Consider the following 24,528-nt stretch of genomic DNA (forward strand, 5'->3'; position numbering starts at 1 on the left):
GGCGGTTTAACTAGAAAGATGTTCTCGCTGAATGCAGAAAAGATTCTCAGAGGGTTTCTGGGGATGGCTATTCTTGAGACGAGCCTCCGTAAGTCTTTGCCCTACCTGAATTTCCTCTAAGTGGTGCTAAGTATCGAGCAGCTGCCCCAAGTTGTTGAACTGGGAAAGACTGTGGGATGGGCACGAGCCCCCTCCTCTCTCAAAAGATGAGAGCCTGAAAAGGACATTTACTGGGTCCCCACCACCCAAGATGAGACTTAGAATGTCTCCTTTGGCAAAAATAAGTAAATCGGGAACAGGAATTATTGGCGTCCTCTCCAACTGTTCGAAAATGAGTAGTTTTTTCATTTCCTTGATAGGTGGGAATCAAAAGGGATGAACATGAACATGAGCTAGGTAGTTGAGGAAAGCATGATCTCTAAATATTGCTCAGGATCATCCTTTTTGCCCCCCTTGCCTGCGGCGTTTCTATTAAGAGGATGATCATTAGCTGTATTTACCCAAAAGTGTTCCTCTCACACTTCCTCAGCTCCTGCTGCTCCTTTCCCAGCTGAAGCCTCCTCACCAGCATGGGGCAGTCTTTGGCCATAAGAGAAATAACGTGGAGGCCATCAGGTGTGAAGGAAACAACAGGAACGACTGAAGCCTGAAATAAGGGCCGGGGAGCTCAGCTCTAACGTGCTGAAATAAAGGCATCAGGAAAGGGAATAAAAAAAGAGAAAAAAGGAACTATCCCAGCAGCCGCATAATTTACCCATAAACTAGGGATGCATATTCCTTTAATGCCTCATGGCAAACCTTAAGCATCTAGACAACTTCTATTTCTTTTTTTACTTAATGCTGAATGTTTTGCAAAACAAAGTGGTAATAATGATAAAAGCCCTAAGCTCCGTCCTATAATCCAGAGGAGGTGGGAGGGTCATCACGCTCTTATGAGAGCTCTCCGTGCTGCCAGCCAGGGAAGACGTCAGCCTGCCTGCTGCAGAACTGAGAAAGTGTTGACCGTGACATTCTGTCTTGCATCCCCTCGGGCATGAGAAAATGATCTTGCAAAAACAATACTGAGGAGGAGGCAGCTTTAAGCAGTAAACCCTCTATTCTCGGAGATGCCTGGAGACTGGGTTATTCAAGTGAATCCCCATTTCCACGTTTTCTCCTTGGCAGTACAAACCACAGGAAAACTAGTAACCTGACTATAAATAATCCTTCATCTGTTAATGACTGATGGAGCTAAATGTACTGACCACAGCCATCCCATTAAGTCCAAGAGAACTTGATGAAAGCAAATGTATGAAAGAAAAAAAAAACCAAACAGCTTCTTGATCTGAATGCTGGCAGGCTTTCCAGACAGTAATACCATATGTAAGCCTGTCATGAGCAAAGGTCCTGTGCCTGCCCTCAGCTCTGTTCTTAATCAGGAGATCTTTCATTTTGTCTGTATTTTATTAGAGAATGCTAAATAAGCCTTGATGATTATTTTCCAGATTTCACAGATTACCCCAGTGGTTAAAACTCAGTGTAAATAGAAAAAAAAAAAATGAATGAACAAACAAAAGAAAGAAGGAAAGAGGAGAGAGAGAGAAAGAGGAAGAAAGAACGGAAGGAAGGAAGGGAGGGAGGGAGAGAGAGAGAAGAAGCGGGGGGAAGGATGCACCTTGAGAAGTTAAAGGATGGGGAGCCCATTCCTAGTTTGAGAGCCAAGCATGATTTATTAAGAGGTCGCCCCGGAGAAGTGTGTAGAATAGGAAAGGTAGAATACGTAGGATTTCAACCAGCAGAGCTATGTTATTAACACAATTAACCTGATGTCAATACAGATGACTCCTCACAGCATACTGTGTAAAAACACTGCCCCAGGGATTAAAAGGAGACTCCCATCCATTCATCCACTCAGTCAACAAATACACATTGAGCACCTACTGTATGCCAGCCCTGCTGGTAAGAGGGAGACAGTAGTGAATGAGAGAAACACCTTGTAGAGCATGCATTTCGGCCAGGTCAATCTAAACCAATCCTAAGTGTGTGGACAAAGAGGGAGGAAATGAAATCATCCTTCTCCTGCAGCTCCTTCCACGTAACCTGGATGCTGGAGTCCAGACTTCCACTTAGACGCGCCCCTCAGAGTCCTCAAGCTTCCTTCATAGCAACCCAGATCATGGAGAGACCATGCCTGATGGAGTGTTCCAGGGGCTGTTGTCATTGTCAGAGTAACAACTGTGTGGCATATGACAAGTGCTCAGCAAGTATTTGATGAATGAGTACATTTTGGAGAATTTCCTAAAAGCCTTCAAAACCCTGAAAATAAAACATGGGTCTTTTTCCTATAAATATCCAACATGAAGAGAGGCCAGGCTCCTAAGAGCACACGAGAGTTTCCTGTGCACTTCGCCTTGTACCTCTTTAGCTTACAGCTAAGGGGATGGCCAGGTTACTCCCTATCCTCTCAAGTAAAGTCCCAGACTAGCAAAGACTACAGGAATTGCCCGCCCCCCCCCCCCAGCCCGTGATAATCCCCCTGCCTTTGCAATACAACCAAACTCCTTTTCAGAGAATTCATTTTATGTTACCATGTCCCCGTATGGGAGGGATATCACACAGGCACCACACTTCCCATGTGACCAGTAAGATTAGCCAAGGCCATGGGGCTGGACAGGGTCAGAGTCCTACTGGTTCCAGCCATATCTTAGATCAGGTACAGGCAAGTTTAAAGCCAACCTTGGACTGGCCCAAAGGGTCAAGTTTAGAGAGCAATGAACTTCCCTCCTTCCTACCTAGGGTCCATCCTCAGCATACCCAAACAGCAAGGTCAGTCCAAACCAACCCCAAATCCTTGGCACCACAAAGTCATAGAGTACATGGTGTAGGTTCTGGCCCAAGTGTTCAGGCATCGATCAGGGTCCTTCCTTGGGGTCATCAGGAACCAGTCAGACTCTTTGACCAATCAACGAGGGCAACAATCTCCGTAGAAATGATTCCTGAACCCATCAGATTTTTTAAGGCTTCGGATGTTAGAGCACTGGCTGTGCTGCCTCTCCCTTTTAGCTGAGAGGACGTGACCATCAGTAGGAGTGTAGGCCCATCTTACAGCCATTACAGCTGCTTCCTCCAGTTTCCATGTTGGATTAATCACTGGTTGATTAATCTGAGCATTAGCTGTTTGAGCATTAGCTGTTTGTCTAAGCTTTCCATTAGCCCTCCCCAAATGCTGAAGGAGTTAGGAGGAAAGCCGTTTTGGAAAAAAATCATTCCCTGGAGTGTCCCAAGGTCCGTCAAACAGCTCCAGTCCACGGCTCTAGTGTTGTTTTCCCAAGTCCTGGTCCTGGGCGTCTAGTGCCGGGAACTGAAAGACCGCCCTGAGAATGTTCCCGCGTTACGAACCTATGAGTCATTTATCCCCAGAGGAGAAATCTAATGAGTTTTTTGCAGAATGACAGGCTAACAAAGCATCCGTGTGCCCCTTGAGCTTCATACACTCATTTGTTCAACAAATATTCATTGAGTACCTATCCTATTTGTTCTATAATGGGGGTATGTTGGTGAACAAAAGTGGGATCTGGAAATGGTACCTTTTCATGATGGGCAGGGGCCAAGCAGGCCTGCGGAGGGCCCTCTGAGGATGCTGCTTCTCTGCAGGAAGAGAACAGCCCAGCCTCCTGTCATTAATGACTTCCATAATTACCCTCAGAATGGCAGAGGCAAATTTTCCCCTCGAGTAATCAAAATAATTGCCTAGAGAATGGGGGCTCAGGAAGAAAAGGAATCCGCTGTAGGGAGCTGTGATGACATGAAAGGAACAAAAACACCTGAGGTGAGAGCATCAAGGGAGAAATAATCACCAGAAAAGCCTCAGAAGCACAGTCTTGATAGAGGAAAGTATGGGGCAGAGCTGAGGCGGAAGTGGCAGAGAAAGCCTCAGTCTCCAGAGAGATAAGTCCACAGGGAGCCCATCCACCTTCCTCAGGCTGCCTGATAAGCTTTCTTCTTCTCTCACTCAGGGCACCACTGGGTTTGAAGCACATATTGATAAGTGCTTGGAGCTGGCAGAGTATTTATACAATATCATAAAAAACCGAGAAGGATACGAAATGGTGTTTGATGGAAAGGTATGTATTCTGATATCTACGGTCCCAGGAAGTTTAGTCAGTTCCAGTACTTATCACTGATTTTTTTTGTTGTTATGTCAATTACGTACTGTCCAGGTAAGTGGGGCCATTACAAAGGAGAAGCTGGGCTGACGGGGTCGCTGTTCTAAGCTGGCGTAAAAAACGCAAACTCACAAAACTAACTCTGTATAGTGTGATGAGAGTCAGGCACTGCAAAATGATTACGGGTTTAAAACAGGAATTCTATTGGGAAGCTGCAGAATAGATTTGAAATGCCCTTGGGATTTTCTAAATTACCACGATGGGCCTAGTGTGAATCTTACTTTCTTCCTTGTAGCCTCAGCACACAAATGTCTGCTTCTGGTACGTGCCACCAAGTTTGCGTGTCCTAGAAGACAATGAAGAGAGAATGAGCCGCCTCTCAAAGGTAAGGGATACAGGCTCTTCTGGTCCAGACCTCGGTGCGTCCACTGGGCCTTTCACATGCATGGCGTCTCTCTGCCGTGCATATGTCTCTAGGAGAAACCCAACCTTGACCTTGGTGCACAGGCGCGCTCCCCTTCCTGGACTCCTACGAAACAAAGCCATTCAGAGCTGGTATATCTAGAATTTTGACTACTCTGTTTGCTTCTTTTCTTCTTTTTTTTTTTTTAAGATTTTTTTATTTATTTGACAAAGAGGGAGAGATCACAAGTAGGCAGAGAGGCAGGCAGAGAGAGAGGGGGAAACAGGCTCCCCGCTGAGCAGAGACCCTGATGCGGGGCTCGATCCCAGGACCCTGAAATCAGGACCCGAGCTGAAGGCAGAGGCTCAACCCACTGAGCCACCCAGGTGCCCCAGCTTCTTTTCTTCTGAGAGCAAGTTTATGCTATCTTAAAATAGCCATCAGGTGACAGTTTTGCTTCCATTCACGATGCAATAAGAACCCTTGGTGAAGTTGGCTGACCTGCCCAGCAAAACCATTAGAAGCACAGAAGAGATTTCAGGAGCTGGCAATGGTTAGAAATCGGAGCCACTGTGGCCCCCTTGAGATGCTAAGGTCAAGGCCACCCTGTGGAGTCTTTAGAGCCATGGTGAACCCCAGAAGGGACCAGGGCAGGAACAATACTAACAGCCACCGTGTAGAGCGCACACCATGTCCCAGGCTCAACTGTGATCTAGCATTAGATCACTCAGCTATCGTAAGTGTTAGAAATGACTAAAGAAGACAATTTAGGTGATGTAAGCAAACTTGATTTAACACTTCATGAAGCAGGCAGCCTCCATTCCCAGGGACCCCCAGAACTGCAGAATGGGGTGGAATGCAAGAAGCTTTTATAGGATTAAGAACAAGGAACGAGAAGAGAAAGATAGAAAATGAATAAGGAGGGGCACCTGGGTGACTCAGTTGGTTACGTGTCCAACTCTTGATTTTGGCTCAGGTCATGATTTCAGGGTCGTGAGATGGAGCTACGTGTCCCGCTCTGCACTGGGTGTGGGACAAGCTTGAGATTCTCGCTTTCCCTCTCCCCCTCCTCTCCCCTCCCCATTTGTGTACTTGCACACACACACTCATGCACCCTCTCTCACTCTCTCTAAAAAAGAAAGAAAAAAATGAGTGAGGAACAACAAAATAAGTACAGAGCTAGGGTTGGCTTGGTCTTGGGGATTGGCTGACTGGATATTCCATGTTTCTTGTCAAACAGAGCATTTACAAGGATGTGAAAGTTAAGTGTCTGTTTCCTGATGTGATATCTGGACAGGAGCAGCCCCATCGTGGGTCTAAACACTTACTTCAGTCTGAGAAACCTAGTGTGGGAAGCACTGCTGTCAGCCCATTTTCCTATGGGGAAACTGAAGCACAGGAAAGGGGAAAAAAAAAAAAAAACACTTTCCCCAAATCACTGAGTCCAGAGCCAGAGGGCTTGAAATTCAAAGTTCTGTGGCCAGTAATATACCCTTGATCTTTTTTCCTCTCTTGCTCTCATCATTTACACACGGGTGAATTTGGTTTACGATGTACCCAAAGAGAATCTTGAAGGGAGGTAAATGTGGGGCCACATCCCAGTGTTGAGGAATAGGAAACCAGGGATGATTGTGTCTATTTGGATCTCAGAGGCTGGGTTAGTTGGTTCATTGGTTTTCCATTTATCACAAAGAAGGGGACTTCTTCCAGTCGTTGCCAGGAGCAGGGGAGGCCCTCTCCCCCACTGTGAAGAAGGCTGGGCTGCCTCACTGACCTTTCTGAATACTTCATTTCCTTCTATGTCAAACAGCAGGATTTTGTGTGGTTTAAAACCTCCAGAAAGGCTTATAAATGTGAACACCTTCCAGGAGACAATCCAGGATCAGACCCTCCTCAGGAGGAAACCGACGCATGGTTAAGGTGTTTCAGTCAATCTTCCGAATTAGAGTAATGGTTTGCAATCCTGGCCACACACTAGAGTCAGCCTGAAGTTTTATAGAAAACACCGATGACCAGGTCTTAACCCTGAGAATTTAATCCAGTTGGTTTTGGGACGGGCTTGGGAATGGTTCTAAAAGTTCTCCAGGTGATCCCAAGTTGCAGCCCAGCCTGAGAGCCACTGACCTAGAGGAATGTATGGAAGAAAGCTTCTAGAACGGGGATCTATTGGTGCATGTGTCTGGGTAGAAGGGGTCATGGTCATGTCTGAAGTGTTAGTGAAGTTGGCTCATTTGCTCATTCCCAGAAATCAAGCTCAAGAGGTGGGAGGGAGGCAGGGTGAGGGTCCCACTGAAGAAGACGCTAGGGAGGCAATAAGGGGCCTGTTGTCATTTGACAGGAAAGAATTAATATTTTTTTTTCCTGAGGTTTTAGGATGTGGCTTCTCTATAGTATGTATCATCTTACCCATAACTAATTTCGTTTAACAAATTAGTTAAAAATTAGATGTTTCCATTCTTGCAGGCTTTACCTCTTTTATAAACCCACTGACCAGACAGAGTCCATGGAATAATCTGGCCAATTTCAATTGTTGAATCAATTCATTATTGCTGGGCTGAGGGATGGGGCAAGATGAGAAAACAGAACAGGAAGTGAGGTTTCCCATCACTTTCTATGCAAAAATCAACTCTGAATCCCCCCCCCCATTTTTATACAGCTCTCTCCAGATGCCTCTCAGGTTTTAGCAAATCACATAAACTACGATGGGAATGGAGATAATTTCTTGGGGAGAGCCATGAGAATATAAGTCAATTATTTTTATACAGTTGGTAATTCAAATTTGAAAGTCTGGGGATTGCAAAGTGAGTTCTCTTAATGTTTTCCTCTTCTGGGATTCCATTTTCAAGATAGAGAATTCAGCAAGTCAGGGTTGGAATTCACAATACAACCACATAAAATATCAGGGTTAACTTTTGTTTATTTATATCAGTAATTTTTCAGAGTCACATAAAAGCTTCTTCTTAAGAACAAAGCCCTTAAAGTATAATGTCTAGGGACCAGTAAATCTTCACACACACACACACACACACACACACACACACACACACTCACACACACACAATCCCAGAGGGAAAACAGTGGAGGTAAAATAAAATAGATCATCTGCTTTTTCATTTTTTCAGAAATTTCATTCATGATTCTAAGATTTTGAAACAGAAAGGTTTTGTGACACATAGTGAAAAAATACATTTCCATGATTCCGTGACTTTAACCTGAGATCTCTTGGGAGAAAAAAAAAAAAAGTGGATTCAAATTATGGGATAGTTCTCTGGTTGTTGTTTTCTTTTTTTTTTTTTTAAGATTTTATTTATTTATTTGACAGAGAGAGATCACAAGTAGACAGAGAGGCAGGCAGAGAGAGAGAGGGAAGCAGGCTCCCTGCTGAGCAGAGAGCCCGATGTGGGACTCGATCCCAGGACCCTGAGATCATGACCTGAGCCAAAGGCAGCGGCTTAACCCACTGAGCCACCCAGGCGCCTTGGTTGTTGTTTTCTAAGGGATTGAAAAATCTCATAACACAAGGGAGAAAATGACATCCTAAAACTCATAAAGCAGCCCCAAGAGCTTCTGCTGAGGTCTTTCGTGAAACCTTCAACATGTAGCCTCTCTTTCCTGACTATCTTTATTCAACAAATCCAAGAATGAGATCAAAAGACAACATCTGGAAATAAGAGAAAATGCTATAGACTCATCAGAAGAGTCGGACTCTTATTTTCCTTCTGTACTTGCAATTAGTGATTATGCAATGAAATAGATGTTCCATGTTCCTGCTAATTTTAGTTCATCTACATTTTCTGGAAGCAGCCAAAAGTCATATGTGTTTAGACAGCTGTGATTTCTCCAAGCCAGCTAGCTTCAGCAACTGGAGGGATTCGATCTGACTTTATACCAAAACCTGTTTGGGATGATGACTGTTACTATTTAAATTTTTGACCTTTGATTTGATTTGATTTATCTGAAAAGTTAGAGATGACTGTCTTTAATAATAAATACCATTTCTATCTGGTTTTGCTTGGATTGCCCATGAAAATGAAATCAGAGTTTAATTCACTGAGTAAAGCATTATCATACCTTGTTTTTAATCAGTTCTAAAGAATAAGCATGATTTATTACACAAATAAAAATTAAGGAATAGTTATGTGATCCTTCCAGAAATTCCTACAGACACATGGATTTGGAATTCCTTTTCTATGTATGTATTTACATTTCAATTAAGGAATAGGACAAGGAAATAGTCTATAAACAGATGCTATGGGTAAGGATCATGTGTTTACCACTTAAAAGAGAAAAGATGCTACTGGACTAGGGGAGTCAGGAAAGGCTTTATCGTGGTTGTAAGTCTGTGGGGAGTCTTGTGTAGGATGTGACATGGGAGAGAAGGGGGACTTGGGGCCAAGACAACATGTGTGACACAGTAGGACTGAGAACAAGTGTGAAGGGAGAAAAATATACATGGCACATTCAGAGATTTTGACTGTACGTCTTGTCAGAGTTGAAGATTGATTTTAGTGAGCACTGGAAGATGAGTTCCCAGAGTTGGGGGACAAAATACCTTTGCACTGAGCTCAAGAGTTTGAACTTCATCTCCTACACAGTCATCAGAGAACTACTGACGCTATCTATAATCATTCTGGCATACATGGGGTAAAATCTCGCCTGTGATCCTCGTCTGTCATGTTAAGTCTTTGTGGGCTCTGCTTTTGGCCTCAGCTGATCTCCATCATGATTAAGGAATGTATTTCAAAAAATCTTACAAACTGAGATAATGCAAAAGGAGAATGAAAAGAAACTGGAAGGCTTTAGGGTCTCAAGAAAGAAAAGTGCTTTAAGGCCTCAAAATTCTGCTTATTTTCAGACATCACTGGAGATTGAGGCTTATCTCTTGGTAACCATTCTCTGCACTATGTTCTATTTCCAGTGTTTTTACATCTACTGAGGAAAAAAACAAAAAGGCCTCCCTGAAAATGTTATATTGCTAAACCATTTAGCCTTGGAACCAATACCCAATTCTTCCCATTCTCCCAAATCCATAACTACAAGTTGTTAAATAAAAAAACTCAACTGAGTATGTTTTATAGATCTAATTGGCGTTAGGCAGCATCCCATCTAGGAAGTAGATGGGAGCTCCAAGGGGCTATAGAAAGGGAGAGGTTTTTAAAGGCAGAACAAGGAAGTCACAAACAGAAAAGAGAATTATTTTGGGTGAGCTCGTCTTTCTTTGGGGAAAAGGGTCTTATGAGGTGATTACCTCATGTTTCTTTGGGGGATGGGGAGGGGCCAGGGGACTAAGTACCATATTGGTGCTGACCAGAGGATTCCTTACTGACCAGTTAAGAGTATATTCCTGGGGGAAGTTGAAAGTGCAGTTGGGTTAGGTATAAAGCCCAGGGTTGGTGATGTGGCCTAGCGTGACTCTATTGGGGTCTGCAGTTTTCTTTTTCACAAGGTCAAGGATGAGGGGGCAAGCACCTGAGAGCCTATCATTTATCACTCATCTTATCACCTTCAAGAATTTGGATGTATTAAATTGTCCTAGTGCTCTGATACAGAAAAAAACAAAAAACAAAACCTTGGGGACAGTTCCTTTAATGGAAACAAATATGAGTCTGGTTGTTTACTTAAAAACTAAAAATGCTACTTGATATTGGGTTCTTTTAGTAGAGGAAGAGTCCCCAGGGATCACCATGTGGCTCTGGTCTCTCCCACAGGTGGCCCCAGTGATTAAAGCCAGAATGATGGAGTATGGGACCACAATGGTCAGCTACCAGCCCTTGGGAGACAAGGTCAATTTCTTCCGCATGGTCATCTCAAACCCCGCAGCAACTCACCAAGACATTGACTTCCTGATTGAAGAAATAGAACGCCTTGGACAAGATTTATAATAACATAGCTCACTAAGCTGTTTCAATTCTCTAGGTAGACAATTAAGTTGTCACAAACTGTGTGAATGTATTTGTAGTTTGTTCCAAAGTAAATCTATTTCTATATTGTGGTGTCAAAGTAGAGTACAGTTTAAAAATCCAAAAGACATTGCTCCTTTTAAAAATCCTTTCCTAAGTTTAGAATACCTCTCTAAAAATTAGTGACAAAAGGCTGTGTTCTAATCAATAATGAAAAGCTTAAAATTGTTATAACTACTTCCCTTACTTTTAATATAGTATGCAAATCAAGCTTTATTTTCACTTCAGAGTAGTAGGATTGAATAGTGCCAAATTGCCCCTGAATCCTAAAAGGTTCTTTGGGGTGCAGTCCAAAGGAAAAAGTACATATAAAATGTATGTTGACAATAAAAACTCTTGCCTTTTTCATAGTATTAGAAAAAAAATTTCTAATTTACCTATAGCAACATTTCAAATGTATTTAAATACATATAATTTTACAAAAGGAAAATATATATATTAAAAAGAAATCCTATTTTGTAACATATAGATTTTTATTTTATATGGGTTATACAAACTGCAGGGGCAGATATAAAAACTAAGCCAGATTTTTTTTTCTCTTTCTTTTAATGGAGGCACAATAAAACACTGAGTAAAGTTATTTTGAAACATAGGCCCACAAAATTCTTAAAAGGTATGATGCCTTCTTTCTATTCATGTGAGGGCTTACCATATCTCTAAAGTTAGTATTACAAAATAAACACAAAAGAATATTGTAGGTTCTTTAGAATGACTGACCAGATCGACAAAATGATTCTCTTCTCAGTTGAGTTTTCTGCCCAGTTGACCCTGAGCAGACCCACTCAGTAAGCATGAAAAGCCAAGCTTCATCTTAGACTAAAACTAGGGTAATTGTTTGGACTCTGCTTTCCAGTTCAGCTTTTTTGAACAGAAGGTGGATGCCCATTCTTGAGGCATCTTCCTAAACCCGTATTCTTTTATTAGGTCATTTGGATTAATTAGGGAAAATAAAAATAAAATCTAATCAGCCTGAACAAAAAGAAATGACGCACACTCCAGAAGGTGGTGAGCCCAGAAAATTAAACTCGGCCTTGAGAGAAGAGATCTCTGTGTGAGAACAATGAAGTCATCCTGGGCACCATATTGTCACTGTCCAGGAAGGAGTCATTTACCTCCTGGGTAATTGCTTATTCCCATTCCCTCCCCTCTCCTACCCACAAAAGTTCTCTCCTGCTGGGCTCCCAATCACTGGAATCCCAAATAATTAATTTCTATCCCATGGGTGGTTATTTTCCTCTCATGAAGTGGTCTCCCCACCTGAAATTTTGAGACAGCATCCTAGGACCTTCTTTTATCTGCCACTTGTCAAGATCCAAAGTGACCAGAATATACAGAGATCGTAAGATCCTTAGAATTCAGGATAATATTTTAAAGCATTCTTCTTCCCCTGAAAACCTGATGGAGAGACCCAAGCTAACAAGAGCTCCCATAGATATCTGTGGGACCACAGTTTGTCAGGTTCCAAGTACTAGTGAGATGACTACAGACTCATCTATGTGGACTGCAGGTAGCAACTTAGAACATTCATTCTTTCTATATGTACCTTAGAAAGACTATAGGTATACAAGAGAAGAAAGAAAGAAATGGCCTATAATATAACCACAAGATCCAACCATCTGGAATCTGCATGAGCTTGCCTCTACATTCTTTCTCCCACATTATATCCAAAAACACTGACACTTGAAAGAAACATAGGTTTGGGTCCTTCCTGTCTAGGAAGAAAATGGGTTCCCTATGATGATTAGGAGAAAGCTTTTATCTGTGCCCCAGAATTTCATGAAGGAATAGCCTCCCATTTGAGGTTATGTCTCATGGCCAAGCATCCCTTTCCCTTCTAGAAATGGGCCATTGAGACTAAGCACATAGCTGCCCATCTATCTGGAGCCTCAGGCCAAAAGGTCCTACCTCAGAGGCAGAGACACTAACTGTCAAACCCACTGTCCTGCTTGGAGAAGACAGTGAAGCCCAGGGCCCTGACATAGATAGACGCCTCTCAACTTTAGGATGCTATGCCTTGCAGTACAGATCCTCTATGAGTGAGAAGCTGCTGCTTTTTAACTTGACAGTATGATGGAATTTAAAAGGAGAAGCATTTGCACCTGTGTATGAAATTCCAGCAAAATAATTTTTACAAATAGGTTGTTTTCCCCTCTCCCTGTCCCTTCCAGATCCTTCCCCAAGTTGGCTGGGAGTCTTGCTCAATTCTATGCAGTAAAATTCCTGCCAACCACAATCCAGCAAAGGAGGTAAATAAAAGCCTAATAGGTCCCAGTAGTCAAATAAAATATTCTTTAAAGTAGGTCTGTAATCTACTTGGAAGAGAGAGAGGGAGGGAGGTGGTTGTGAATATTAGCTCAAATTCCCGTGCCAAAGACCTTTACGTGGGACCATCCTTTCCAAATTTTAGAAAAGTCTAGGGTTAGGTTAATCAGATTTGGCATGGCCATTTTCATTTATTCAGCAATATTGTGTTCATTATTTTTAAATACTTGAAAAAAGGTGTGGTATGTCTTTATCTGAGATGCAAAAACAGTATTGACTTTGTGTACTGTCACAAGGCTGCGAAGAAAGCAAAGGAAATCAATCGTGTGTATAAATTGTGTTGCCTTCCTTATATTGATAGTACTGTCTTGTCACCTCAGATTGGGGTTGTGCACTTTAGCTCTGAACTGTACAGTGTTGCAAATCAACTGTGTTGCTGTAAAAGCTTGTACAATATATTATTGACATGTCTTTTTCTGTGTGGTAGCTGTATCGATATTATGAGAACAACACCCGCATCTGTTCTGTGCGCGCTCTCTCCCTCTCTCTGCTAAACTGTATGCCCTCCACATCTGCTCTAATAGAGAATATGCCCTCAGCTAAGCTCCCTACTGAGAAATCTCCTTTGAGAACAGTGTGATTGCACAAAAATGCAAGGGGAACGCCGTTCATCTCCGAGAATAGAGGAGACCCATATGGAGTGTCACAAACCGCCCAAATTGCAGGTATTGTCCCCACTGGGGTTTGGAGTAGGAGCCACTCCTTAAGGACATGGATGTTCTGGTGTAAATATAGTAGGGTGTAAATATAGCAGCAGGACAGGGAATCAAGGACCCTCACGGTGGGTATCATCTTGCACGTGCTCTCCTGTTTTCAGATGCTACGTACAAACACTGTGTATTTATTAGTTTTGTGCTCCAAAATACTGTTCCCAATTGGTGTTTCTGAAAGACATCAACATCTCCCCAACATTACACCATTTACTAAAGACAGAAAAAAATAAAACATATAAACACGTGGCAACCTGTTCTTCTTACCAAATATAAACTTGTGTATGATCAAAGTATTTTATCTGTGTTGTCTCTCTAAACCCAAGTAAATGTGTAAATGTGGTCACATCTCAGGCTCTGCTTGCTTATTTCTGATTTTGCCTTGTTGTGGAGCTCATTTTTAACAAGTTCCCTGAATACAAGGACCTTGCCTTTCACAGAGGTCTGAGGGTCTTTGGGTCTTTGTTGGAAAAAAAAGAGCTCTTACTTCTGCCATCAGTCTTACTGTCACTTTTGAAGGGTATTGTTTTACCCCCCATGCTTCAATCCTTGAAGCTGATCCAGTCCTTTTTTTAGAAAACATTTTATAATGGAAAATTTCATATACATATAAAAGTAGAGAAAATAGTAAAACAAATTCTTATAAAGTTTTCACCTAGCTTCAACATTTACTGATTCAGAGACTGAACATCTTTTCACCTATTCCCCCACCCCACATCCTCCCTAACACCAAATTATTTTTATATGAATCTGTACAAGTTAAGGGCTCCTAAAAACAAAACAAAGTCCTCAATATGATGATCACAATTAAAAATATAATAACGTCACAACGGTAGCAAATATTCAGTTGATGTTCCCATTTCCCTGGGTCTCAAATCTATAGCAAAACCTATAGTCTATGGCTTGTGGCCCAGGAAAGCCAGAGAGGCCCACACAGCTTTCAGAAGAGCTGGGACATGGATGATTCAGGCCCACGATCCAGTGCTATATATACATGGGCTATGTGTATGTTCTTGTATATTACTGGTTATTTCTGCACCTCTGTGGGTTCTGAATCTTGGGGCTATCATGTTTAGGGGCTTTTCTCCAGTGCTCTTAGAGCTAAAGAGGGGCTGGCAGGTTAAACACTAGAAAACAATGGGAGTCTAATTGGTGGAATATATCCTAATGTGCCTTATCAGGTCCAGGCTGCCCCAGTGGGTTCAAGATGCCCTTAAAGGTTTTAGTCTAGAGTAAACAGATACTACCTCAGGCAGACACAGGACTGGGGGAGGACACATTAAGAAGGGGGAGACAAGGTTTCTAGATAATTTCAATATTGCTTATAGGAGAACAAAGACAACAGCCAAAGGAGACAACATTTTGTGCATTACTGCCTTTGTTCACATTATTCCCTCATCCTGGGAAGAATCTCCCATTCCTCCTTGCCCTAGGAAGCAGAATCTCATGGATAGTATTGCAATAGTAGATTTCTTCATGAGGTTTTGGAGGGGGTTAAATAAAATGTTATGTATAGCACTCAGCATAGTGCTTTGCATCCAAAAAGCTTTCAACACTCTTGTTCTTGTACCAATGCTGGTAATTATATAAGACTTCTACAAGTCAGCTTTGTCACCCTCTGAATTCCCCAACTACTTGCTCTTGGTCCGTAGTGTTCACAGGCACTCCACTCGTCTAACACGCTCAGGCTGGAAATAACATCTTTTGTAGTTTCTTCTGTTTGACCAATGTAGATTGTAAGCAGAGTCTATTTCTCATCCTTCTACATTATCACCCCTCTCTTTGTTCTCCCCTCCAGCAACACACATACCCCCGACAAAATTGTGCAGTCTCCACTGGTGTCCCACAAGTAGAAGGCCCACACCATCCATACCATCACTGGATCTTCCCCTGGTGTGTGGTGTGATTCTAGACAAGACAACATTCTCAGCTGAGAAAAGGGGGGGGTGGGGGTGCACTTGATCTCCAAGGAAGAATGTAGGTGGTTTAAGATTATAGGTTTGGGACACCTGGGTGGCTAAGTGGGTTAAAGCCTCTGCCTTCAGCTCAGGTCACGATCCCAGGGTCCTGGGATCGAGCACCGCATCGGGCTCTCTGCTCAGCAGTGAGCCTGCTTCCCCCCTCTCTCTCTGCCTGCTGCTCTGCCTACTTGTGATCTCTCTCTCTGTGTCAAATAAATAAATAAAATCTTAAAGATTACAGGTTTATATGCTGAATGGGAGAAGATATTTTCAGCTGATATATCTGATAAAGGGAGGACATCCAAAATACATAAAGAACTTATACAACTTCACACCAAGAAAATCAAATAATCTGATTTAAAATGGGCAGAGGACCTGAACAGATAATTTTCCAAAGAAGACATACAGATGGCCAACAGGCATTTGAAAAGGTGCTCATTTTCTCTCATCATCTGGGAAATACAAATAAACCATAAAAACAAAAAAAACATAATAAGATACCATCTTACATGCATAAAAATAGCTAGAATGAAAAAGACAAGAGACAAGTTTGGCGAAGGTGTGAAGAAAGAGGAACCCTTGTGCACTGTAGGTGTGACCGTAAACTGGTGCAGCCTCGGTGGACAACAGTAAGGATGTTCCTCAAAATATTTTGTTTTAAAGATTTTATTTATTTATTTATTTATTTATTTGATAAGGATGAGAGAACACAAGCAGGAGGGGCACCAGAGGAGAGGGAGAAACAGACTCCCAACTGAGCAGAAACCCCAAAGAGGGACTCCATTCCAGAACTCTGAGATCATGACCTGAGCCAGAGGCAGATGCTTAATGGACTGAGCCACCAGGTACCCCAAAATAATTTTTTAAAAAAGAAATACCATATAATACTGTAATTACACTGCTGGGTATTTGCCAAAGAAAACAAACACTAATTTGAAAGGATACTTGCCCCTCTATGTTTATAGCAGCATTGTTTACAACAGCCAAGATTTGGAAACAACCCAAGTGTCCATCAAGAGATGAAGAGATAAAGATGTAGTATTTAGATAGCTATAGATGTGTGAGATATATATATATATATATATATATACACACACATATATGTAAATTTATATATATATATAAATAATAGGCAAAGATATACACACACACACACACAATGGAATACTACTCAGCCATAAAACAGTATGAGATCTTGTCATTTGCAACAACATGGTTGGACCTAGAGAGTATTATGTTAAAAGAAATATGTCAGACAAATATTATATGAGAAAGGAAAATACTATATGACTTTACTTATATGTGGAATCTAAAAGAAAAAAAATGAATAAACACAAATATAAAGCTGAAATAGACCCACAAACACAGAGAACAAACTGATGGTTTCCAGAGGAGAGGAGAGGGTAGGAGATGGGCAAAATGGGTGAAGGGGTGGGGGAGATACAAGCTTCCAGGTATGAAATGAATAGGTCTTAGGAATAAAAGGTAGAGCATGGAGAATATAGTCAATAATATTGTCATAATGCTGTAGAGTGACAGATGGGTTACACTTGTGGTGAGCATAATATCTTGTATAAATTCTCTAACCACTATGTTATACACCTGAAATTAATGTAACATTGTGTGTCTACTATACTTCAATTTTAAAAATAAATAAGTAGGGGGTGCCTGGCTGGCTCAGCCAGTAGAACCTGTGACTCTTGATCTCAGGGTTGTAAGTTCAAGCCCCACATGGGCCATGGATCCTACTTAAAAAGTAAAAAAAAATAAATAAATAATAAATAAAAGGACTAAGTTGGGGGAAAAAAGATTACAGGTTTATAAATTCGGAAGGCCCTTAGGATGCATTAATGAATTCAGCTAACTTGTATTGAGGAGTTACCATATGTCAGATGCTTTCATATATTTTTTAAAAGATTTATTTATTTGAGAAAGAGAGAATGAGCAAGGGTCGAGGGGGCCGAGGGAAAGGGAGAGAGAAACCCAAGGAGACTCTGCCCTGAAGGCAGAGCTGGACACAGGGCCCAACTTTCCAACCCCGCGGTCATGACCTAACCCGAAACCAAGAGCTGGATGTTCAAACACCTGCACCCCTCAGGGGCCCCCAGATGCTCTCATATGTTAATCCAGCACCTTCATTTGACAGTTGGGAAAACTGAGGCTTAGAGAAGTTTAGCCATTTTCCAAAGTCAGTGAATTCACAGCACAAGCAGCACTTTGCACTAAGATGAGACTCCTGGTGAAGCCTCAGGACCTGCCCAACCATGCTAGGCAGCCGGACTTCCTCTGATCTACCTTAATTCCATGCCTACATCTCCCACCTCCATTGTTACCATGCTCCCCCACATTCAATGCCACCTGGCCTTTTCTGAGTCCTGCCTCAGGGCCTTTGCCCCTGCCATGCCTACTATGGCTGTCCCCAGAATTTCTCAGAGCTGGCTCCTTCTTCTCAGTCAGGCTGGGCTCTAACCACCTCCTTGGCAAGGCCCTCTCAGACCAACTGATGTGAATTTCTTTACTCTTTATCATGCTATTTCATTTAATTTTTTCATAATAATATTCTCATCATTTATTTCTCACAAATTCTAAAATGCCCCAGTGGGAATTAAAAATGCAAACCATTGCCTAGCCACAGCAATGTATGATTCAAGCCAAAATCTCAGACTCTATCATTGTCAAATGAGAAAGTTCACAGATCCTCATACAAGAAGAGGAACAGTATGCCCCATCCTGACACCCTGATAACACACAATTCCTAAAGGCTCTTTAATAGTGCCCTGCCCTATGTTAGCTTTTTCTGGTCACCCGCACCTCAACTAGAGCTTAAAATTTTCTACTACGTGATTCTTCACATTTTAACTTGGGCTTCTTACACTCGGCTTTTACAAACTAGATTTTTTTTGTTGTTTAATTTTTGAGCCAGCAAAAAGAACTGCTTCCTAATCCAATTAAGTGAACACATCTAGCACTAAAATTAAACCCAAGGCAATGTCCAGTTAGCTCAATTTTTATCATCTCAGGCAACCCTGTCTGAGGTTTCATTTACATTTTCCAATAACAGGGCCAGCCAATACTGTCTTCTTTAATTTATTTGCCTATTCAAACACACATACACAAATATGTGTGTGTGTGTGTGTGTGTGTATTCCATCTAGATACACAGTTGTATACACTTGTATGTAATTACATAGATAAAATGTACTTGCGCACACACACATCCACTACAATTTGATGGACTCAGTGGTATAATAATAAAATTCAAATCTATTTCAGTTATTGACATAAAATAGGAGAAAACGCTCACCAAATGATCAATAGTTCAGAGACCAAGTTTAAGGAGAATGGGAAGGGTTGATTTCCCAATAAGCAAGTGTGCTAGAAAAATACTCTGTTATCATTGACTGATTAAGAGGCATGACTGTAAGAGAATGGTCGAGATTCATTCTTCTACATAGAGCTGTCCAGTTTTCCCAGCACCATTTATTGAAGAGACTGTCTTTTTTCCACTGTATATTTTTTCCTGTTTTGTCGAAGATTATTTGACCGTAGAGTTGAGGGTCCATATCTGGGCTCTCTACTCGGTCTATGTGTCTGTTTTTATGCCAGTACCATGCTGTCTTGGTGATCACAGCTTTGTAGTAAAGCTTGAAATCAGGTAACGTGATGCCACCAGTTTTATTTTTGTTTTTCAACATTTCCTTAGTGATTCGAGGTCTTTTCTGATTCCATACAAATTTTTGGATTATTTGCTCCAGCTCTTTAAAAAATACCGGTGGAATTTTGACCGGAATGGCATTAAAAGTATAGATTGCTCTAGGCAGTATAGACATTTTAACAATGTTTATTCTTCCCATCCAAGGCCATTCTCTTACACCGTACACAAAAATAAACTCAAAATGGATAAAAGACCTCAACATGAGACAGGAATCCATCAGAATCCTAGAGGAGAATATAGGCAGTAACCTCTTCGATGACAGCCTCAGCAACTTCTTTCAAGATATGTCCCCAAAGGCAAAGGAAACAAAAGCGAAAATGAACTTTTGGGACTTCATCAAAATCAAAAGCTTCTGCACAGCAAAGGAAACAGTCAACAAAACAGAGAGGCAGCCCACGGAATGGGAGAAGATATTTGCAAATGACAGTACAGACAAAAGGTTGATATCCAGGATCTATAAAGAACTCCTCAAACTCAACACACACAAAACAGACAATCATATCAAAAAATGGGCAGAAGATATGAACAGACACTTCTCAAATGAAGACATACAAATGGCTATCAGACACATGAAAAAAATGTTCATCATCACTAGCCATCAGGGAGATTCAAATTAAAACCACATTGAGGGGCGCCTGGGTAGCTCAGTGGGTTAAGCCGCTGCCTTTGGCTCAGGTCATGATCTCAGGGTCCTGGGATCGAGTCCCACATCGGGCTCTCTGCTCAGCAGGGAGCCTGCTTCCCTCTCTCTCTCTGCCTGCCTCTCTGTCTGCTTGTGATCTCTGTCTGTCAGATAAATAAATAAAATCTTTAAAAAAAAAATAAATAAAACCACATTGAGATACCACCTTACACCACTTAAAATGGCCAAAATTAGCAAGACAGGAAACAACATGTGTTGGAGTGGATGTGGAGAAAGGGGAACCCTCTTACACTGTTGGTGGGAATGCAAGTTGGTGCAGCCACTTTGGAGAACAGTGTGGAGATTCCTCAAGAAATTAAAAATAGAGCTTCCCTATGACCCTGCAATTGCACTACTGGGTATTTACCCCAAAGATACAGATGTAGTGAAAAGAAGGACCATCTGTACCCCAATGTTTATAGCAGCAATGGCCACAGTCGCCAAACTGTGGAAAGAACCAAGATGCCCTTCAACAGACGCATGGATAAGGAAGATGTGGTCCATATACACTATGGAGTATTATGCCTCCATTAGAAAGGATGAATACCCAACTTTTGTAGCAACATGGACGGGACTGGAAGAGATTATGCTGAGTGAAATAAGTCAAGCAGAGAGAGTCAATTATCATATGGTTTCACTTATTTGTGGATCATAACAAATAGCATGGAGGACAAGGGGAGATGGAGAGGAGAAGGGAGTTGAGGGAAATTGGAAGGGGAGGTGAACCATGAGAGACTATGGACTCTGAAAAACAATCTGAGGGGTTTGAAGGGGCAGGGGGTGGGAGGTTGGGGGAACCAGGTGGTGGGTATTGGAGAGGGCACGGATTGCATGGCGCACTGGGTGTGGTGCAAAAACAATGAATACTGTTACGCTGAAAATAAATTTTAAAAAAAAGAGGCATGATTGTTTCTTTATGCCTGTGAATGGGGAGGCCCAGAAAGGAGGTAGGCCAGGAGAAAGGAGGCTGAGGAGGGTAGCAGGTTCCCAGGAGTAACTGCACCACCGATGTGCCCCCTTTAGCCACCATTCACCCTTCTCCCAACCCCTAAGCTATTGTTATCTGAGGAAAACGTACAATAAAAATTGCTCTGAAAGGGTAACAGAACTACAAGTGGACAAACTTCTGTTATAGAGACAGCAGATGATTGCATGGGAAAAGAAAGATGGGATAAAATTGACATGAGGGGCCCAGGGGTGGCTGGAAAGACCCCAAAGTCGGGGTAAGTGAGCGTGGCCACTTGAGGTCTACGTCTCTGCTGAGGAACACTGGAGCCCCTTCTCCACACCCAGCTCACCGGGTCTCCGCCTGGTAGCCCAGTCCAAGGGAGCTACTCTCACTTGCCAAATCTCTCATTAGAAGACAACACCAGGACGCCTGGGTGGCTCGTTGGTTAAGCGGCTGCCTTCGGCTCAGGTCATGATCCCAGCGTCCTGGGATTGAGTCCCATATCGGGCTCCTTGCTCGACAGGGAGCCTGCTTTTCCCTCTGTCTCTGCCTGCCTCTCTGCCTGCCTCTCTGCCTGCCTCTCTGCCTACTTGTGATCTCTCCCTCTCTCTCTCTCTCTCTGACAAATAAATGAATAAAATCTTAAAAAAAAAAAAAAAAGAAGACAACACCTACTCAACACAAAACCTGACTCGGTTTTACCTTCCAACAAAGCCTTCCTCGAGTACCCTCTAGAAAACACACTGCTTGCAGAGGCTCCGTCTGTGTGATGCTGGCCAGCACCCATGCTGCTTTGGAAACATTCTCCAGCTTGTTTGTCATCTGTGAATCTAGTCTGTCTGTCATACTTCCAGGACAGAGACAGGCCTCCTACTCCTAGGCTTCAAGACCTAGAAAGATGCTGAAAGACTGTTGCAGGAACCTAGACCGGCAAGAAACCAAGTGACACCTGGAGAAGTAGGAGCACTCGGTTTATTTTCCACTGGTGGACCCAGACGAGCTCATGCTGGAAATTCTGGGTCCCGGGCAGCGGGGTTACAAAGCTTTTCTAGGGAAGTACCTGACCTCAGGTTCTCAAAGGGCTGCACTGACTGCTGGTAGGTGGGGTTAATTTCGGGGGAGGGTTGCTTTCGGCAGGAAGAGGGGTTAGGGCAGTGCAGGAAACTGGTGGCGGGAAGCAGACCTGGTGGCGGGTGTCTACAGAAGCAGAAACGGCTGGTTATCTCTCACTCCCAGGGGGGCTTCTGGTTATCTCTCACTATTGCTAATAAATTTCCATCCTCTGGGGCCTGCCAGCCCAGCCTGCTCTGGGTAATTTCCCTCTTCAAGATCAGCTGGTCCATAGTTTTGCAAGCCCTGGGTCAGGGACCCAAGCGGAGTGAAGATATCTCCAATCTGGGGCAAAATAGAGAAGATCAGTATCGCAGGATTTCTCTGCCTTTAGTGCCCATGGTTCTCGGTCATGAAGAATGAAGAGGTAGACCGGATGAAGAGTGGTGGGCAGTGAGGCAAAGTTTGTTGAGTAATAGTATAAAGCTCCTGGAGAAGGAAGGAACCCAGGAGGGAGGGAACCTGAGAGGGTTGCCCTCGGAGTTTCTAAGTTTAGGGGGTTTTATGAGCTCTTTCACAGAGCTATCGTTAGCAATCAGGGTGCCCTGAGTCATGCCAGTCGGGGCTTTGGCCACATATCTGTCTACATTATTAGGCTGATGTCCATGTGCTGATGGTCTTTTTTGCTGACATCTGGGGGCTTGTGTCTTAACTGCTCCCTTGCTTGTGACAGTGACAAATACTTTGTGACTAATTGCCTTATGTCAGGATGTTTTGCAGAAGTCCTATCTGCAAAGGCTGCAAAGCAGAATGATAGTGCAGTCCTGTCTAGGTTCCAGAACAAGATGTCAGTGCTGTTTTATTTTCACTGTCCTGACTCCAGATTTTCTTGCTGGGGACCCCAGCCCTGACTACCTAACTGTCCAACTAACTCCTAACACCAGGACAACAAAGAAGGGATTTTGTACCACCAAAGCCATTCATTTGGAAGGGCGGTCTCTCAGCTCAGATGATGCCCTTGTTCATTTCGTTGTTGACATTTCTCATCGATGCCCTGTCATTTTTAAAATGACACTGATGGTGAAAGAGTTACCAGCTCTGCTAACAGCGTTTTTTAATATAAACCATAAATCTGAGAGTCACTAATTTAATCAAGGCTTTCAGATTCTCCCCACCCCAAGTCCCATTTCAGGGCAGTTGGTGGGCCTTTAAAATTAATGCAATTTAAATTGGCTTGAGTATTTGCAAATCAAAGGGAAAACTTGGGAAGACTGTGGATTGGGGTGTCGTCTCCATGTTGCTAGAAGCTACTTATCCACCAATAACATTTTCACTTTCAAGTTCACACACATCCCCATACTTCCTGGCATTGGAGTCTTCCTTGATTGATTGCATTTTATTGTGATTTACCCAAGCAGGGGCTGTACTGTGGCCACGCAAACTTGTAAGATTTCCATTTTCCGCATAGGCCAGCTGTTAAAAGATATTAGAGGGACGCCTGGGTGGCTCCGTCAGTTAAGCCTCTGCCTTCGGCTCAGGTCATGATCTCAGGGTGCTGGGATCGAGTCCCACATCGGGCTCTCTGCTCAGCGGAGAGACTGCTTCTCCGTCTCCCTCTGCCTGCCGCTCCTTCTGCTTGTGCACACGCTCTCTTTCTCTCTCTAACAAATAAATAAAACCTTTTTTTTTAAAGGAAGATATTAGAAGCTAAGATCTTTCATGATGTTTCAGAAAACAAAAACTTTCAAATTACTCTTTGATAGACGGAGGAGAAGCTGTACCTGGGAAGGACAAAAGCCCCCTGTTGGCTTCAGTCTGTGGACTTTGTGTGAGAGTGAGTTATAGGGCTGCTTCATAATTGGGATGTTTCCGACGCTCCAGTGAGTAGAAACGCAATTCTTTCCCTACTTCACATTTCCCGAAGTTTCCTTGTCTGCGATTCATTTACACATTCGACACCATTGGCTGCTGCGTGGAATTTGACAAATCCCGACAACATCTATCAAAATGTCCATTTAGGAAAAGCACCTGTTTTAACATCTGTCTTTGTTTATGTGGAGGAAACTCTGATTGGCAAAGACTTTAAAAGCCCAGGGATTTCCTTGACTCTTTCCTTCCTGGTTAATTCCTAGAAGTCTGCAATGTGGGCTGGGGAAGAAGAAGGGTAGGAGGAGAGAAACCAAGCTCTGTGTTAACCTTGCCATCCCATAGGTAAATGGGGGGACTGTAAGACCAAATAACTGATGAAGGGATTTGTTTAAACTGTAAAAGACAGTATTCTCCCAATGTATATGAGATTTTAAAACATATTCCTCACATGATATTTTTTTCATGTGTAATAGTAAAAGGATTCTAATCACTGTGTTCGCCCAACTGGTGTTGGAATGACCTGCCTAGGATTTATGATAAAACAACACACCAGATGTGTTAATTATGCAAGCTGAGGGTTCCCAGGGGACCCTCTTCTTGTCCTTGCCATCCACAGTGGCACCAAGTCCTATCAGCTCCCTTCCCAACGACTTCATGGCTAAGGAACTACAAATCTGGTTGAGTACATAAGTGTTTACAAATACTATAATTCATGGGAGGAGGCCCATTGCAATGGGGTTTGTGGCAGCCTGGAAACCCCGGG

At 42.7% G+C, this 24,528-nt stretch overlaps 1 protein-coding gene across 1 annotated transcript in view; it reads left to right on the forward strand.

The window, feature by feature from the left end:
* The window catches only part of GAD2 (glutamate decarboxylase 2), a 73,426-nt gene extending 59,545 nt beyond the window's left edge, over positions 1-13,881 (forward strand). Inside the window, exons 14-16 of the mRNA XM_047740173.1 lie at positions 3,996-4,103; positions 4,441-4,530; positions 10,257-13,881. Coding sequence (XP_047596129.1) covers positions 3,996-4,103; positions 4,441-4,530; positions 10,257-10,430 — 372 coding nt within the window. The 3' untranslated portion in view covers positions 10,431-13,881. The remainder of the gene's footprint in view (positions 1-3,995; positions 4,104-4,440; positions 4,531-10,256) is intronic.
* Positions 13,882-24,528: the final 10,647 nt, after the last annotated feature.

The sequence above is a fragment of the Lutra lutra genome, chromosome 8 (genome assembly GCF_902655055.1).
Source record: "Lutra lutra chromosome 8, mLutLut1.2, whole genome shotgun sequence".
Taxonomy (NCBI): Eukaryota; Metazoa; Chordata; class Mammalia; order Carnivora; family Mustelidae; genus Lutra; species Lutra lutra.